The sequence below is a fragment of the Pleurodeles waltl genome, chromosome 4_1 (assembly GCF_031143425.1).
Source record: "Pleurodeles waltl isolate 20211129_DDA chromosome 4_1, aPleWal1.hap1.20221129, whole genome shotgun sequence".
Taxonomy (NCBI): Eukaryota; Metazoa; Chordata; class Amphibia; order Caudata; family Salamandridae; genus Pleurodeles; species Pleurodeles waltl.
Genome location: NC_090442.1, coordinates 129,164,370 through 129,184,303, shown reverse-complemented (window position 1 = coordinate 129,184,303; position 19,934 = coordinate 129,164,370). Strand labels below are relative to the sequence as shown.

The following is a 19,934-nucleotide window of genomic DNA, read 5'->3' as shown; positions in this document are numbered from 1 at the left end:
GCCCTCACTGAACTCACCTCCAAGAAAATGCCCAAGAAAGTGAACTGGACTGTAGAATGCCAACAGGCCTTTGACACCCTGAAACAAGCAATGTGCTCAGCACCAGTTCTAAAAGCTCCAGATTATTCTAAGCAGTTCATTGTGCAGACAGATGCCTCTGAACATGGGATAGGGGCAGTTTTGTCCCAAACAAATGATGATGGCCTTGACCAGCCTGTTGCTTTCATTAGCAGGAGGTTACTCCCCAGGGAGCAGCGTTGGAGTGCCATTGAGAGGGAGGCCTTTGCTGTGGTTTGGTCCCTGAAGAAGCTGAGACCATACCTCTTTGGGACTCACTTCCTAGTTCAAACTGACCACAGACCTCTCAAATGGCTGATGCAAATGAAAGGTGAAAATCCAAAACTGTTGAGGTGGTCCATCTCCCTACAGGGAATGGACTTTATAGTGGAACACAGACCTGGGACTGCCCATGCCAATGCAGATGGCCTTTCCAGGTTCTTCCACTTAGAAAATGAAGACTCTCTTGGGAAAGGTTAGTCTCATCCTCTTTCGTTTGGGGGGGAGTTGTGTAAGGAAATGCCTCCTTGGCATGGTTACCCCCTGACTTTTTGCCTTTGCTGATGCTATGTTTACAATTGAAAGTGTGCTGAGGGCTGCTAACCAGGCCCCAGCACCAGTGTTCTTTCCCTAACCTGTACTTTTGTATCCACAATTGGCAGACCCTGGCATCCAGATAAGTCCCTTGTAACTGGTACTTCTAGTACCAAGGGCCCTGATGCCAAGGAAGGTCTCTAAGGGCTGCAGCATGTCTTATGCCACCCTGGAGACCTCTCACTCAGCACAGACACACTGCTTGCCAGCTTGTGTGTGCTAGTGAGAACAAAACGAGTAAGTCGACATGGCACTCCCCTCAGGGTGCCATGCCAGCCTCTCACTGCCTATGCAAGTATAGGTCAGCCACCCCTCTAGCAGGCCTTACAGCCCTAAGGCAGGGTGCACTATACCATAGGTGAGGGTACCAGTGCATGAGCATTGTGCCCCTACAGTGTCTAAGCAAAACCTTAGACATTGTAAGTGCAGGATAGCCATAAGAGTATATGGTCTGGGAGTCTGTTTTGCACGAACTCCACAGCACCATAATGGCTACACTGAAAACTGGGAAGTTTGGTATCAAACTTCTCAGCACAATAAATGCACACTGATGCCAGTGTACATTTTATTGCAAAATACACCCCAGAGGGCACCTTAGAGGTGCCCCCTGAAACTTAACCGACTGTCTGTGTAGGCTGACTAGTTCCAGCAGCCTGCCACACTAGAGACATGTTGCTGGCCCCATGGGGAGAGTGCCTTTGTCACTCTGAGGCCAGTAACAAAGCCTGCACTGGGTGGAGATGCTAACACCTCCCCCAGGCAGGAGCTGTAACACCTGGCGGTGAGCCTCAAAGGCTCACCCCTTTGTCACAGCACCGCAGGACACTCCAGCTAGTGGAGTTGCCCGCCCCCTCCGGCCCCGGCCCCCACTTTTGGCGGCAAGGCCGGAGAAAATAATGAGAATAACAAGGAGTCGTCACTGGCCAGTCAGGACAGCCCCTAAGGTGTCCTGAGCTGAGGTGACTCTAACTTTTAGAAATCCTCCATCTTGCAGATGGAGGATTCCCCCAATAGGGTTAGGATTGTGACCCCCTCCCCTTGGGAGGAGGCACAAAGAGGGTGTACCCACCCTCAGGGCTAGTAGCCATTGGCTACTAACCCCCCAGACCTAAACACGCCCTTAAATTTAGTATTTAAGGGCTACCCTGAACCCTAGAAAATTAGATTCCTGCAACTACAAGAAGAAGGACTGCCTAGCTGAAAACCCCTGCAGAGGAAGACCAGAAGACAACAACTGCCTTGGCTCCAGAAACTCACCGGCCTGTCTCCTGCCTTCCCAAGAACTCTGCTCCAGCGACGCCTTCCAAAGGGACCAGCGACCTCTGAATCCTCTGAGGACTGCCCTGCTTCGACGACGACAAGAAACTCCCGAGGACAGCGGACCTGCTCCAAAAAGACTGCAACTTTATCCAAAGGAGCAGCTTTAAAGAACCCTGCAATCTCCCCGCAAGAAGCGTGAGACTTGCAACACTGCACCCGGCGACCCCGACTCGGCTGGTGGAGAACCAACACCTCAGGGAGGACCCCCGGACTACTCTACGACTGAGAGTACCAAAACCTGTCCCCCTTGAGCCCCCACAGCGCCGCCTGCAGAGGGAATCCCGAGGCTTCCCCTGACCGCGACTCTCTGAAACCTAAGTCCCGACGCCTGGAAAAGACCCTGCACCTGCAGCCCCCAGGACCTGAAGGACCGGACTTTCACTGCAGAAGTGACCCCCAGGAGTCCCTCTCCCTTGCCCAAGTGGAGGTTTCCCCGAGGAAGCCCCCCCCTTGCCTGCCTGCAGCGCTGAAGAGATCCCTTGATCTCTCATTGACTTCCATTGCGAAAACGACGCTTGTTCTAACACTGCACCCGGCCGCCCCCGCGCCGCTGAGGGTGAAATTTCTGTGTGGGCTTGTGTCCCCCCCGGTGCCCTACAAAACCCCCCTGGTCTGCCCCCCGAAGACGCGGGTACTTACCTGCTGGCAGACTGGAACCGGGGCACCCCCTTCTCTCCATTGGAGCCTATGCGTTTTGGGCACCACTTTGAACTCTGCACCTGACCGGCCCTGAGCTGCTGGTGTGGTAACTTTGGGGTTGCTCTGAACCCCCAACGGTGGGCTACCTTGGACCAAGAACTGAACCCTGTAAGTGTCTTACTTACCTGGTAAAACTAACAAAAACTTACCTCCCCCAGGAACTGTGAAAATTGCACTGTGTCCACTTTTAAAATAGCTATTTGTGAATAACTTGAAAAGTATACATGCAATTGAAATGATTCAAAGTTCCTAATGTACTTACCTGCAATACCTTTCAAACAAGATATTACATGTTAAATTTGAACCTGTGGTTCTTAAAATAAACTAAGAAAAGATATTTTTCTATACAAAACCTATTGGCTGGATTTGTCTCTGAGTGTGTGTACCTCATTTATTGTCTATGTGTATGTACAACAAATGCTTAACACTTCTCCTTGGATAAGCCTACTGCTCGACCACACTACCACAAAATAGAGCATTAGTATTATCTATTTTTACCACTATTTTACCTCTAAGGGGAACCCTTGGACTCTGTGCATGCTATTCCTTACTTTGAAATAGCACATACAGAGCCAACTTCCTACAATGTGTTAAAGAATTTCCATCCACCGAAGCTTTTATCTTGGGTGAAAACCTGACGCGGTTTGTTTCTGGACCTGGAGAGTTGTTAAATTATCTCATAACTTGAAGCATGCTTAACTGTTAATCTTGGATTCTCTCCTGCCTACTTCTAAGTTAAGCATCACTGAAACTTCTATCTCAAGGACTTTGAAAGCATGGATGTCATTTGTCTATAACCAAAGTAAATAATGTTACAATCTCCCTAGGATGTGTTCTTGTTTTTGCCACAGCTCAGTTTAACAAGCCCCTGCACCTTGCTCCAGTCCAGAGAATGTCACATTCACCCACACTCTGCCATGATCCTAATGTGCTGACCATGTGGAGTATAAGTACCTATTTATGGCTTCAATTAGATTAAAGTTTTGAGGTCTCTGTAAAAGTGAGGCACACAAATCCTCTCTTTTGATGCATCCATCCTTTGTAGTCGTCTATTGAGATTGGTAAAGGAGCAGGGCGGCAGTGGCACGAAATGTCATAATTATCAATAGGTGGTGATTTGATAGGAAAGAAACACGAGATAGCTGTTGACCAACAGAGTATATCTGTCTGATCTTCAAGCTAAAAGCCAGTGGGACCTCAGGTGCTGTTTCATTATCTGGGACAAAAACAGGCAATTTTTCTCTTGAAATGTAAAGTGTTTTCCTTCACGTATTATTTTTTTTGCAAACAACCCTTTCTAATTCGTACAGAAAGTTAAACCCCATTATAAAGATGGGTGAGATACATAGAGTTTATTAGAGTTATAATATTTTATCCCAGTGCTGCATACCCTTTCGACTTCTGTGGACCCTGACTTAGTCATTACTGGAATTGGGGGACTCACCCTGAGCCACTATTAGAATCCAGGGACCCCAGCCTAAGCAATTCCAACTATTTGAACCGCAAAATAATACACATATATAGGGAACCAAGCATTCATCAAACAATACAGAAATGTTTTATTGAATTCACAAACCAATATAAAAATAAAAAATGTAAAGGGAAGATTAGAGCTTTTATGAAATTGAGGATGCCCATGCTCTATTCTGTTTGGTGCTCTCAAAAATCAATCTGAGGAAACCAGCTTAATTTTAGCATCTAATTTCAAATTCCTTTATATTTACAAAACAGTTAAAACATTTCAGTTTTGCTTCTTTATATACACTTTCTTACTCTGTTAACATTATTTAATTGCCTAAACCAGTGGTTCCCAACCTTTCGACTTCTATGGACCCCAACATTATCATTACTGTATCCTGTGACCTCAGTACTGATAGCTGGGGTCCTAATCTGTTAATCTTATTTAATTTTCTAAGCAGTCAGGGACCCCCTGAGGAGGCTTTGCAGACCCCCAGGGTGTCCCTGGTCCACATTTTGGAAACCACTGGCCTAAGCAATTGTGAACCCCCTGAGTAAGCGTCTAGGACCCCTAGGAGTCCCAGGACCAAAGGTTAAGAATCAATCTTCTATTACTGTCCAATCTAGGATCCTAACCAGTTCCTCAAAGTGTAGAAAGGATTGCCATGTATGAGTTGCAGGCAAAGAAATTAATAATTGCTCACTAGACTGATGAAGTATCAAATAGCTAAGCGAGTAGTCATTGCTGCTCGCTTCTGCGTCACAGGTCACAAGTCCAGATCCCAGCACAGCCAAAAGAAGCTTTAATTTTGCCAAGATCAGTATATTGATTACTATTCTGAATGGTACCAGGATAGCCAGCTTTTTACAGTGGTACCCAACAACAAATGCTGCAGTAGCATGCCATATACAAATTATCATCTGAATACACCTATCCCTGTGAAAAGCCATCAGGTGCACCCCTCCACCACCCCAGTCTGCCCTCCGATTCTCCCCTCTACCAAACTCCTGTCAAGAAGCCTACAAAAGCTGGCTCTTGAAAGTACTCCTAGCCATGCTGATGCAGAAACTCTTAATACAGATTGACCCCCTAGAAGCTACTTTCATGGATGTCTGTTTTTTAAGTGACCTCATTCTCTGAACTGTACACAGTGATCCATCCAGGCTAAATCGCACCGGGAATTTCATCTTTATTCCCACAGTGTTGACAGAATTACTCCACAATGCAGTTTTTTTTCTCATAAAATTCACTCCTTCCAGGCTCAGCTGCACAAGTTTTTTTATGTCTGGAGGTCTCTACAGTTTTACCTCTACTTAAACAGTGTTTTCTTCCTAAAGAGCTCTGTGACTTTTTATGTAAGCAATGCTGGCAGAGCTACGTCTAAGGTCACTGTTTCCAGGCGGAATACATCCTTCAATACCCTCCGTCAATGCATGTAACGACCATCCATCCAGCTTTTGAGAACACTTCACAATAGCATAGTTGTTTAAGTAGCTTTGAATCCATGTGCCTGAGATGTGTAGGGAACTCCAAAGGCCCGTATTTTGCAGCTTTCTGCTCTTGAAGCTTCATTCTGGAGCGATGGCTAATTTGATCAGAAGGTACTGAGGAAATAGTTTGCCTAGGCCAAATATTCTACTTGTTACTTTTGACTTGATCCTTCCTTTGCTTTCTGCTGTTGCATCCAAATGCACATTGCGAATGCAGTAGGGCAAATGTACCTTGATGGTGTCTCTGGCCATATGCTCTCACCCATTATAAACACTCTTCTGCCTACTCTCCCCCAAATCATTTTTTTTCCCAAACAAGGGAAGTTGTGAGGTTTTGCAACATATGTCTAGATGCCTGGTACTTGACACTCAAAGGTTTTATTACTTGGTTGTTTAAAAGGTTTCCAGTCCCACCAAGAAGTGAGGTGGGGGACCCACACATCAGTGATGTGAGAAAGACTAACTACTGGTAACAGTGTCACCCCCAAAGCTGCTTGAACAGGGGTCCGGCTTTCTTGGCAGCACTGAAGTGACTATGATAGCAGGTAATTTGTCTCCAACGATGCACATGGCATGAATTCACGGTATGCTGGTGCATCAGAGTAACCAATAATCCATGAGCGGTACATGGCACTACAGGTTTTCTACCTGTGTTCTGGCCCTGTAGAGAATACAGAAGGGTACTCAGTATGCATCATTGTAGGAAAGTGCCCCTTTTTGACATGGTCACCCCCAATTTTTGCCTGATATTTGATGCAGTTTTGACAATGTACACTGGGTTCCTGCTATCCAGGCCCCCCCGGTGCCAGATCTCTTTCCCTTAAACTGTACAATTGGCCCCTGAACCAACCCCCCCGACCCCCATATGGCAATATCATTGACACTTTAAAATTTCCCTTGTAAGTTGTATCCCAGGTACCTAAGGCCCTCAACATGTATTATTCCACCCTAAGGGACCCCCTCACCCAGCTCATGCAGACTACCATTGCAGGCTGTGTGTCTTGGTGCAGACAAAAGTGAAAACATGACATAGCACAGAGTCTGTGTGCCATGCCCCCTAACACTGCATGCAATATATGTAAGTCACCCCTACAGCAGGCCTGACAGCCCTAAGGCAGGGTGCATTACATTATATGTGTGGACTTATCTGCAAGAGCAGATATGCCCCTGCTATGTCTTTGTTGATTCTTCAACATAGTGAGTGAACAGGGATGCTGTTTTAAGTACATGCGCTGGACACTGGTGAATACGAGTTCCCCAGCTACATGATGGCTTCACTGAAAGTAAGGATGTTTTGTAACAAACATCTTTTATTAATAAAACCCACATCGATTCCAGTGATGCATTTATTAATACATGCTCCCAGATGGCACTTAGAGGTTGCCCCCCCCCCCCCTGATAACCTACCAACTACTAGTGTGCTAGCTGACTGGTTCTAACCAGCCTGAAACCACAGATGAGTTTCATGCCCAGTGAGAGCCCATGCTCTCAGGCAGTCAGGAACAAAGCCTGCTGTGGCCAGGGGTGTTACCTCCCTCTACCAACAAGATGAGCAGTGAATTAGCATTTCAAGGCAGGGAGCTTTAAAGAGATTGCTGCCTTTGCTATGCAAATCTGGCTTTCCTCAGAGGTGAGGGGATGCCGACCCCCTTGATCAGGGCTCATTTGGTGCCTTGACAGGTAGGAAAATTAGTAGTCAGAGAGGCATATCCACCTTCAGGCTAGTGGCACCCCTAAGGTGGGCTACCTGATGTGGACATGAAACTTGAAAATCTGCCTTCTCGGTGATGGCAGAACTAGGAACTCTGGGACAAGGTTATGCCCACTTCCCACAGGAAGAGGTCGCATGGGGGTGTAGTGACCCTAGGTGTAAGTAGCCCATTGGCAACTACCGTACACTCCCCTAACACCTCTAAATGTAGTATTTAGGGGAGTCCCTGGCTCCAGGAAATCAGATCCTGCCAACCTCAGAGAAGATGATGGACACAGAAGAGTCGCAAAAGCAAGAACAGAAGACAAGCAACTAACTTGGCCCTATCCCCGCCGGCCTGCCTGCTGTCCTCGACAATTTCACCAAAGACGACTCGTCGTGCAGCTACCTCTGCCTCTAAAACCCTGGAGGACTGCCAGCATTCACCCAAGACCGAGGAACTCCTGTAGAGTAGCTGAGCTGCTCTGCGGCATCCTGAAAGCATCCCAGAAGAACTGAGAGGACTCCGATCCACCAAAACTCAACACCGGAAAGCACTACTGCAACCATGCCCCCAAGCCTGAGTTAAAGTGGGCCAATGCTGCCAGCATGGTCCACAGGCCCTCCAGAGACCAAGCCCACCTTGGGAACACCAACTGTGGACTTCCCAACGCTGCCTGCAGTTCCTTTGTGCAGGCCCCCTTTACCGCGAGTGCCCTGGTGACAAAGACCCAATGCCTCAGAACACCGCTGCACCCGGGCTCCCTGACCCGAGGAGAAGAGGACCAAAGGTGTCCCTATGTCCCTTAGACTCGTGAGACCTGAGCCCACTTGTTGGTTCAGCCAGACTGGACCCCTAACCCAGTCTGCAGCCAGCCTCTTTATGCAGGCCCCCTCTACCACAACTGCCTTTGTTGACAGAAACCCAATGCCTCAGGGCACACCTGCACCGGGCCGCCCCTGCCTCATGAGAAGAGGACCAGCGGTGTCCTCACGTCTCTGAGCATCATAGACCTTGTTGGTTCAGCCAGACTGGCCGCACAGTCCCAGCTTGCAGCCTCTTTCTGACCGGACCAATCCCTGTTGACTTCAACGGGGAACCAGACGCTGAATTGCATCAAGCTGCCCCAGTGCTCCCCAAGGTAGCATGTTGGTGCTGCCTAGGACCCTGCCCCATACTCACCTTAAGTCTGGAAGATAGGTCCTGCAAGTTGCTGTAACGTAGTACATGCTTTTCCTCCATAAGCTAACATTACCGCTTCAGAAATTGCAAGTGTTGACTTTTCAAACCTATAAGAATTTCTACCTCAAAACGTACTTACCCGATTTTGATGATTTTGGTGCCTAAAATTATATAAAGATGAGTGTTATATTTATAGATTGGTGTGGATATCCTTATTGAGTCATCTATATCCTTTATTGACTGGGAACATGCAGCATATGTCTACGACTCCTCCCTGATAAGTCTGCGACTGCTCGACCACACTACCCCAAAGAGAGCACCTTGGGATTGCTAGAGCATGCCCCTTACCTGGGCCCTTTGCACAGAATGCATCTTTCTGGTATACTATATAAAGAGCCAGCTTCCTACAGTCACTGCAACCTAAAATGTTTTTCCTAGTTAAATATTTAGATCTTGGTGGTCGGGCATGTCATTTGTTTATGCTAACCAAAAGTGGAACAGCTGGTTAAGTCACCCTCTCGTATCACTCAAACAAAAAATCAAAACTGCATACCTGGCATTGAAAAGATAATCAGCCACATTAACTCTGATGGACTTCTTCTGAACATAGACCCTCAAAACCACCTATTAGCACATCACTACAACAGTTCTGTGACAAAATCCATAAAATCTGTTCAAATATTTAAAAAGCATTGCATACACACCACACCCATTGCCAGCTCAAACACACAGATTGGCCACAATCCCTTTTTATCATAATGACCCAAATTCTCGAAGTAGTGTAAACATCTTGCCCACATCCCTAGCACTAGTCAGAACTCAATGCTTCTGACATGGAACAGTTCCAGCAGTACTTAACAAGCACCTCGTCCTATGACTAATGCAGCTTCCCTGCCCAGAGTGATGACCCCTTTTCATTACTCTTCCCAAATTTTTCTTTCTGCCATATCCCGCCTAAACTCAGGAGAGGTTGCATTGACTAGACTTCCTTGTTTCAATCAATTTTTACATTAATTAGTCTAAACAGTTCAGATCCAGCAAGAAGCTCATTGTGGCAAATGTAGGTAGCAAGAAAGGCACACCAGTTCGGAAGAAGAACATTTTATCACAAAGGCTTGGCCTATATATTAATATCTGTTTGCAGCATATTCCATGGTAAGATGTGTCACACAGCAACATGCTCTTCCCTTTACATTGTTGCGAAGCACTGTTGCTTGGATTTGGAAATGAGTTGTGATGACCATTTCACTTGTTCCATGCTGCAGCACAACTCACTCTGACCAACACTAGTGACGAGGGGAAAATCGGCAACAGGCAGCACACTGTTGTGTTACTGCTGCCTGCCCTGCCATTTGTTGTTTTTGTGACTTTCTTGCCTTCAGGTCCTCAGTGACGGCTGTTAGGTAAGAATTTGTTTTTCTTGCCTTGTGCTTATAACAGTCTTCATTGCCTCAGCTCTCCCACGAGATCAGCCTTACGCGTCGTCATATGTCGTTCTCATTTCTGGTAGCCATTTTGAAGAGGTCTGTTTTGTTAATACTTTCAACATACTTCATTGCCTTCGGTTCCGCAGGGTCAGGCTTCACGTTCAGAAGGTAAGATGGTTGGTGAAGATATTTTGAGGATATTCTGGTTTTCAAGAACAGAAAAATTGCAGGAAAAGTCTGTGACAGTAAAGGGGGGGTTGTTTATCTTAGGGTGGTTCCACCAAGGTATTTTAAAAATGATGTTGAGGCCTGGTACCAGAGAACAGGTGCCCCTTGTTGGTGAAAGCAGTGCCTTAAACATCACCTCCAGGTTCCCTGAAGTATCTTCTGATACATTGGGCACTATAAAGGGTTTCAGACACAGGATCAAAGTTAAGGAAGGGTCAATGCCAATTATACACAGATTGCAGAATGTTCAATTTTTTAAAAGGGAAGACCTAGACATTTTTTTTTTTAATTGTGTGATTGCGGGATAATCAAACCTGTTGAGTCATTGCTGCGGTTATCGCCCTTTGCTGTGGGGAATTGAGAGTTTACATGGATTTGCTTAGTCTCAAGTCCATTTGGGTTGATTCACATCCCCTCCCAAAAATTGCAGATATTCTGGCTTTGTTGGTGGGTACGATATTGTTTTCGGAGCTCGATTTAGCATCCGCCTATCAGGTGGTTCTAGAGCCAGAGTCTAGACATTTTACAGCCTTATTTTCACCTGTTGGGACGTTCCAGTACCCAAGGATGCAGCTTGTATTAGCCTCTGCGGCATCTGTGTTCCAGAGGATTATGTTCCAGTTATTCAAGGATGTTAAGGAGGTTGTCTCTTTCCAGGACGACATGCTGATTTTTACAGCAAACAAGGAAAAAGATGAGTCCATTCTTTATCAGGTATTGTCCATCCTTTAAGAGAAAGGTGTTGTACTGAAAATAAATAAATGCAAGATAGAGAAAACAAGGGTTGAGTATCTTGGCCACATTATCTCAGAGGATTGTATTGTACCACAACCAGATTTTGTCAATGCCATCATGGATGCACAAGCTCCAGGTGATAAAACTTGGTCGAAGTAATTTATGGGCATGTGTGCGTTTTACTCCTGTTTCATTCTAGATTATGCAGCTCATATAAAACCTTTGACTAGTCTCTTGAAGAAGAATGTATCTTTCAAGTGGAATGGCAATTGCCAGGAGTCATTTGAATGGGTCAAAAAACTGTTGGCAAGTTCTAGGATTTTGAAGCCATTCAATCTTGTGCTCAGGTGTTATGGTTGATGCATCCAATCAAGGTCTGGGGGCAGTATTAAGCCATATTAATGGCAAAAAAGAGAATACTGTTTGTTGTGCTTCAGGAGTTCTGAGGGAGACAGAAACTCATTATTCTGCTATTGAAAAGAAGCTCCTTGCTTGTTGGTGGGTGATACAAAAGTTCAAGCCTTACATTTGGGTAACAAAGTTCTTGGTTTCTACTGATCATAAATCCCTGGATGACCTCTTGTTGGGGGATAGAATCAAAGAGAAAACCCCTGGAATTGCAAGATTGACAACAAAACTGCGTTTTGGAATAACGTTAACAAAACGCAGAATCAGACAGAATTTGTGGTGGCCATCCATAGACAGACAGGTTGATTGTGTTGTGGGAGAATGTGCTTTGTGTGCTTGTGCCGAGAAGAACATTGTTTTGAGGAAGCCACCCTTGCAGCCAATAGAGTTCCCTTCCTGTGCTTGGGGAAGGTTGACATAGATTTGGTTGGTCCATTTAATTGTTAGTATCATTATGCTTTGGTGGTAATTGACCTTAACTCTAAGTGGCCAGAAGTTAAGTTTGTGAGAGTACCAAATGCAAAGGCCGTCATAGAATTCCCTAAAGGAAATCTTTCTTTGAGAAGCTTTCCCCAAATACATGATTTCAGACAATGGGGTGCAGTTTGTGAATGGATAAGTGGATGCTTCCCTCAAAGCAGGCTACATTAAGCACCTCAGGACTTCACTTTATCACTCACTATCTAATGGTCAGATGGAGGGAATGTATAAGGTATTGTCCCAGTGCACCCAGTGGTTGAATTATGAATGCAGTGTGTTCCATGCTGTGGTTTTATCGCACAAGTTTGCATTCTACTGCACCAGTTTCCCCTTTTGCACTATTGAGGGGAAGGAAACAAGCCACCAAAGTTTGTCCCAATTGGATGACTAGGTGGGTTAAGTTTGGGGTTCGATTGGATGAACATGCTAGGGTCAGGAAAAATGTTGCCAATGCTAAGAGCAAACAAAATAAAATGTTTGCACAACCATTTAAGTGAAGTGAAAGTGCATGTGGGAGATTTTGTTCCCATCAAAAAAGGTGTGCATGTCAGAAAAGGCAGTGAAAAGTTCAGTGACCCAGTGGTTGTGGATAAAGTGTGTGGAAACGCAGTCAGTGGTTCAAACTGGTGGAATATAAGAAGGGTTGCCAAATGTGGTTTTAGTTCTGAAGAGAAAAGCCTTGATCCCGAAGAGAGAGATGATAAATCAAGTGGGACAGATGAAGCATTTATTTCTATAAGAAGGTCCACTCCAGCAAGCAGGTCTTAGGTCCATGGCCCGCAGAAACAGCTGATCCAGATGCCTTCCTCTTAGGGACAGAAATAAAGCTAAGAATATTTTATTAGTTAGCCTGATGATTGGTCTTTCCTCTACAATATTCTTAACTGTGATTAAGAGTCCTTCTTCAATAAATGCATGTCCCTGAAAGGAATTATAGTTTGGTCTATCTTGTCAAGACTTAAGGTTGTTTGTATTTTTATTGTTTGTTATTGTTATTTTAGGAATCTGTACTAGTCTTCCAGTATCAGTTGGTACAAATTGGTATTACATGAGATGATGTAAGTTGTTAAGTTCTCAGTCTGTCGTAGTTAAATTTTTCTTTATTAATGTTTGGAGGAGAAAAGTAATGTGGTGTTCAGACGTAACAGTTTAGGTTCAGACGATCAAATGAGAGTTTTGTAAGACTGGGGGGCAGTTGGTGTGTGGACTAAGGCGGTTGTGACATGTCTGGTAACTACTAAGGATTATACCTACCTTCTTCTTGAAGCATGGTGCTTCACTTCATTTCTGCAGAAAAGGCATTCTGGAAGTTGTGGTGTGAGACAGTGGTCCCCATTTAGAAGCAAGGCGCTGAAGTATATGTAGTGGTGCTGGGTGGCTCGCTCCTGTTGTTGTACCCATCTGTATCTACAAAATAAAGAAGAATCACATGTTGTACCTACTTAAATGGGTTGTCTTCCATCGGACGATGCATCTTCTTTGCAACAATATATGTATGTATTGAATGTATGTATGTTCCAGAATTCCACACATATACAGAGACTTCTACTATATGTGAATTGAGACAATACCTAAATGTAGACTTGGGAAAACAGGTAAGTAACTGTCTCTGCTCTTTGTCCAACTCTTAATGTCCACAAATCTGTAATCTGCAATTCATTTTTGTCAAACAGTGCCGAAGCTGGGGACTTACCAGTTCCATAGTTTAGCCAGTATTTGTGGTGTGCATCGATGCAACAATATATCTCCTTTATGTAAACTATTTAATGACTCTGGGTTTGAAGGGACAACTAGGTGCCTCTATCGTTTGTAAAGAATTACTGGTGCATGTCCTTGCCGTGTATTAGTCCTTGATATCTAGTATTGTTACTCATGGAATGGGTAGTCTGTGAGATAGAGGAACATTAGTTCAGCAACTTCAATGGTTGTAAGACAGCCCTGACAAGGTTACAGTGCTTTGTCTTTGTTTTATTCTTGCCATCATGGAATGTGAAACACCTACTTCTCTGTGACCTTCTCCTCTTTATTTTTGTCCCCTTGCTCAGGACTGATCTTGTATTTCGAGTAACCCGGGAACTCCTTCGTGTCCCAGCAAACTCTTTGGCAACGGCACTGTGCATACCCTCTAACCTCCAGTCCCTCTTCTCACGCTATGTGGACAGGCAGAACCTGAACCTGCTGGAAACCAAGCTCAAGTAAGCAAGTGCCGCGGATGAACTCGCAGGTTCACAGGCCCTCTTTGCTGGCTGTTAGGGGTGGGTGGTTCCTTATGGTGCTGAGGATGGATTCTAATCTAATGCGCCTAATCGCTGGTAAAATAGGGGTCTGTTGCGGAGAGTGTTGGTTTGTGATGCCTTATTAGAACTTTTTTGACAGGACGATAACGCCCATTGCAAAGCCTTGAAGCCCAGTAGGCATTACTGGGCGTTATTGATAATTGGCCTAAGAGGAATGCCCAGTATAAAACCTTTCCTGATAGGCTGATACTATAGCCAGGTATAAATCTTACACCCATTCTTACAGCTGTGCTGTAGAACTTTTCCTGGTTGCATGATAGGACATCTCCATTGTAAAATAGTGTCCACTAGGCTGATATTGACGCCCTTTGTTATCCCTTTGCTGATTCCATAGTAGTGATTCCCTGGTTGGATGAAAGGAATGCCCCATGTAAAACGTGTTTAAGGGGGTTAGTAATGCCAGTTACTGCTTCTTGTAACACTCTTGTTTCTCTACCACACTTGCAGGTTGGTGCCAGGAACATGCTAAAGACCTTGCCCATCACAAATGCTGCCTTTGTTTTTGTGCCGGTGCCCCAGAGCCCTCCGCCGATCACTAGAAGAAGTGAGAGGGGCTCGGGATCGCCTTGTGGGATTATTGCCTTCTTTCTCTCGTCCTGGAACATTTTAGGAATGTTTTTACTTCTAGGCAGAAAATGTGGCCTGGTTCTTACTGGTTGACCGCTGCCCCTCTGCCGGCCCCTCACTTGTGTGAACCAGTGTTGTGGTTTTGGCTGTGCCAGCCTTCCATGCTTCATCGTGGGACTTACTCTGGAGAATTCTTGCGAGGATTAAGGAGAGGATCCGTCTCGAACCTCAAGGAGCCGCCTTATTTGTTGAGGAGCCGGGAGCTCTTGTTGAAGTAAATTGCCCAATCCCTGGATGTTCTCAACCCCCGTTTCCTGTATGTCCCAAAGATATAACAAAAATAGACTTCTCAGTTAAGAATTGTTTTTAACCTAACTTGGAAACCTAATTTCCCAGTCAGCTGCATAGGTGTAGGGGCTGCTTTCCGATGTTGATACCAGCCCGTTTCCTCTCATTAATCAACGAGGAAGATGGGTTTCTGACCCAGATAATCTGGCTCTCCATATACAAGACCCTCCATCCTTGACACACTCTTCCTCCTCAAAACCCCCCCAGCCCCAATCTATTTGTAGCTTTAGATCACAAATTATTTAATAAACATGTCAGTGGAGGTACTGAAACATGTTGATACTCTTTTTCGCCCTCTTGTCTCCGCCTGGTCCACCACAGGGACAGGGGGACTGCTCACTGCCCTAAGTGAAATTGCCCTGCACACTAACTTGATGGGGCCTCCCTGGTAGTTTGCATGGGCTGGAATCTGACACCATCCTCTTACTTCATTCTTCAGCAACTTCGAATCTCTTCATGAAAATGTACTCCCAGCTGGAGTTTTTTAAAAGCTCCATGTCTCACCCAGGCTCTGTTGCCCCCATGATCACACAGATTCAGGTCTACTCCTGCACCCTTTCTTTTAAAGACTCAGTCCTCCCCCTGCCACCTTATCTACGCACAGAGCCCCCCCCCCCCCCCCCCCAGACTCCTTTTGTGCCATCTGATCTCTCCCCACTACACTACCTTAATAGGATGCTCCCCGTTTGATAGTGCCAGGTTACCTATCCCTCTTTCTCAAACACTAGGCAGATAGTACACCCAACCCTCCCACCTATTCCCCAGTTCCACTAAAAGCCAAAGAAGGCAACATTGGAAACTAAGCAGTCTAGTTTTGCTTGCACCTGCTTTCTGCAGGATTCTCTTTCCTCCACCATGAACTGAGTTTAGAACAAAAGGTATTAATTGCTGACAGAGAGGCTTTGAATCATGTTGGTGAAAGCAAAGACCTTATTGTTGTGACACACTATTGTATTGCACAAGTATATTCCTATGGATTCCAAGGTGGTCACAGCATGTATTGCAGGTGTATATTCTCCAGTTGAACAATGGCACCCTCCTGTGGCCACTGTGTATTAAGCACTTTAATATTCCACATGGATTTCTTGTTGCAGTGGTGACACCTTGTCACAGTGTATCTATTTCATCAGACTGTGAATTTTGAAATGGTGCCGTTTTCTCTAAAGACAGGTCTGCGTGGGAGAAAGTGTCTCGTCAGAATTTATTTTCCTATCACTTTTAAAATAAAAATACCAACAAAGAGGTAATATGGTATTCTAAGTTTTCTTTAGCCCCGTAAACAAGCTTTCCTGCTCCTGCCATTTCTTGTGCATCACTTCTACATATTTAATCTGCACACTATACGCCTCTTTCCTCTGCATATTCTTTGCCTGGTAACTTGCGCAGCTTCTACTAATTTATTTTTTTTGGTGTCTGTTTTGCTTACGTGCATTTTCTTCACAACTTGTCAGTATAGTTTCGGCTTGTTTCCTCTGTGTTAACCCTGCTTGTTTATTTTTCACATATTCTACCCACATCCTGTGCATTGTTTCTAATTATTGCCTTTTCCTAGCTATTCCCTTTGCAAAAATTCTCCCCTTCTCCCTTCCTGAACTTGACCTCTTTTGATGGGTGCTATTTCCTTTGCGTAATATCTACCTAACCCTGTTTATGTCCTCCTCCACTTTCCCTTGCATGGCTTCTACCTGTTAACTTTTCCTCACTGCTATGTACTTCCCTTTTAGAGACTCAATTTCTTTTTCTTTTTTTTTGTACGTATTTAATTGTAGTTTCTACCTCTTTAATTGCACAGCGTCTGTCTGTTCGTTTGCAAAGCTTCTATGTAGTGCTTTGCATCACTCCTACCAGTTTGCTTCCCAGAGCTTCTAACCGTTCCTTCCCTTCCGCTCTACATTCCCCGTGCACGGCTTTTACCTTTTTCATTCGCGTCACATCTTTCTGTGTTGTAGTTTGTTTCTTCCACACTGTTTCTGCCACTGCCTATTATGATGGATATTTCCATAATTTTCCGTGAGACTGAAGAACAGTTGAGCGTGGCCACATTTCCAAACATACCCCATAGTCGAGCTAGCTGGTTAATTGAGCTCTCGTGTGAGCACACACTTTGCACTTGTTTAGAAATGTGGTTTTATCTGTTCCTCACCAGGACAGCAGCCATTCGCCGTTTGGCCAATTCAGCACAATTCGTATTCACAATGTATTTTGCCTGCAAGCGGGACTGGAGGCCTTGATGGTTTGTACATAGGAGTAAATGTTCCTTGAGAGGTAAATAATCGTGATATGTGCAGCGAGGGTCCTCGTTCATTGCAGGATAACAGTAGGGAAGAGGCAGTCAATGGGTGTGTGCCTGGTGAATTCCTTGGAGTGGGGCACAGGATGGTGGAATGTCCATAGGACTGGAATACCACTTATTGATGGAAATAAATCGGATTTCTTTCGCTCCGTTGCACATAGAGATATATGTATGAATGTCCTTAGAATCACCAAAGTGATCACCAATCCCACAGGCCGCATACATTTAGCGCAGTGACAGCTGTCAGTCACCAAAAACCTGTGGATGTCACTGAGTTGACCCTACCAGACTTGCCTTGAGAACTGCAAGATCATAGTCTTAGTGGAGAAGGCACCGAAGAGTTCACTTGGTAGATGATGTCTAGGAACGAAAAACCTTTTAATACGAATGATTCAAATGAGAGTGAAAAACGTCACAATAGTCTATAAACAACATAATAAATATTAAAAAGGAGACTTTTTGAAATATAATTCAGGGCATCACTTGACTGATTGTAGGGCCCAGCTTTACCTCACTGAATTGTTGCCTCGTGAGTAAGTTTGGAACTGGTATCCTATTGTAACCGCCCCCAGATAGTCAGGGTAGAGTCGCGAATTAGAGTACTGTGAACTAGAGCTAAATGCAACCCTTCATCTGTAGAGGTGACACTGTGGCGAGAGGGGTGGGATCCATTTGCATTGGGCTAGGCTCCAGTCGGTTTACCAACTGTGAAGGACTGGGATAGTAAGAAAGCACCCTGGGATCAGTCCTTTCCGCTGTGTGGGCTACTGGGTAGCGAGCCGAATGCCGGTGTTCATCTTGGGGGTGCCTTGTTATTACAATACAGGGAAGCGGAGTTAGTGGCCCATACAATATGAGCAGGAGTCTACGAACCAGTCTGGGAACCTTCGGCTGTAGCTCATTCTGCTGCTAAGTATTTTTTAGGTTAATTTGCTTTATTTTTTATTTTATTTGTATTTTTTTTTTATTTTTTTTATTGAATTTGCCATACCCGGTTTTGATTTTTCCCTAACATACTCTTTTGCACAACTTCAGTCAAGCAGCAGTTTCTACCAGCCTTCAGTAGGCAGTTGAGTCTGAGGCGGCATATGAATTTCTCGCTTCTTACTTTTCCCATCTCATAATTGTACTGTCGCCTTGCTGCTTTCACTGTACATGTCTTATGCATTTTTGGGTCACAATTACACGTTTCTAAATTTACATTTTTATAGTGCATTGTAAATAAAAGAAAGGAATGTATGATAAACTATGGCAGTGTCGACGTTTTTCTAAAATAAAAACAATGCACATTTCCTTAAATCCACCTGAACTAGCCTTAACCTTAGCCAGGTACCATGTATATCTTAAAAAAAGGTTCTAATCCTCTTCAAGTTCAGGGGTTTACTAACCAGAGACCTCATTCAGCTTAACTGGTCTACATTCCTCCAGATATCCTCGTTTGCATCAAAAGCTGATTGGTATTTGACTGTCGAATTTGAGATCGTGCTGTTCAGTGCATCAATCAAAAGTCTAAAGAAAAACATTTATCAGGAGCCAACTCAAAAGCACGAGTAAGAAATAAAGCCATGGGTGTTGAAGTTAGTCGGACTTGTAACCTTGTGACAACACGTCTAGCCATGTACAAGACCATCTTTGATGTCTGTGCCCTTATGTCGATCAGTCATGAAGCTGCAGCAGACCTCGTAGAGAACTGTGCCATGTGGACCTTCAAAAAGGCTTCAGTGAAATAACAGAAGCAAAGATAAATGCAGAAGAAATAGTGAGAAATGTCCATGCAAGACTTCTACACCCTGAAGATCGAAATCAAGGAAAATTAACATAATCCATACCTTCTCCCCTCATGCTGACATAATGAGCCCCCACCACAGCTTAACCCACTTAACTGTGTTTATATTTGAGATTCTGGAGATGCCCAAAATAGAATTTCACAGCAACAATTCACTGCTCTCTAGACTTGAACTGGAGCAAATCAGCAGTGTACCTGGTCCTAGCTGAATTGGTTCTTATGCTAAATTTAATCCTACAATCACTTGTTTTCCATATGGAACCTAGAGAGATTTGTTCCTATCCAAAAAGAGAATATTGTGTAGAGCCCACTGTCGCTATTGAACAGTAGTTGTAAGCCATGGCTATCGCTACCCTCATTTTATGGCATGTCCTTCTGAGAATCAAGACACAAATCGAACTACTGCAGGACAAGCTTCATCTTTTGATTGAATAACTTCTTATATGATAAGTTCCCTTGGCACTATTAGAAGTTTATGCATTGGGTTATTAGTAGAACAAACCTGAGAGTATTTGTATAGAAGACTTGAGGGTTGAGTCTCAGGACTCTACTATGGCTGAGTAATCCATTATTTTACACATTTAGACTTTATTTTCTTACTGATTCTGTTCAAGGTTTTGTTGGTGATCATTTGTGCACCCTGTCTGTTTGTCTTGATGCTGCCTCTCTAATTGATGCGGTTTGCTGCTCCTGTTGGATTCATGTGTGGTCTTCTTGTTTCACTGGTAATGCTTCTTTGTCAGTTTCATACTGTACAGCAAGTGCATTTGAGCTTTGCGAGCCTCTTCTCTTCCACCCCTCTGCCATTCCTAAATAGCATTGGCCAAGCTAGTAGTCAGTTGTGTTACACATGATGTCACAGAAGAATTCTGT

General features: G+C 44.6%; 1 protein-coding gene across 1 annotated transcript in view; it reads left to right on the top strand.

Annotated features, from left to right (window-relative positions):
- Positions 1-16,229, top strand: part of PATL1 (PAT1 homolog 1, processing body mRNA decay factor) — a 260,927-nt gene extending 244,698 nt beyond the window's left edge. Inside the window, exons 18-19 of the mRNA XM_069227876.1 lie at positions 13,816-13,965; positions 14,515-16,229. Coding sequence (XP_069083977.1) covers positions 13,816-13,965; positions 14,515-14,536 — 172 coding nt within the window. The 3' untranslated portion in view covers positions 14,537-16,229. The remainder of the gene's footprint in view (positions 1-13,815; positions 13,966-14,514) is intronic.
- The last annotated feature ends 3,705 nt before the right edge of the window (positions 16,230-19,934 follow it).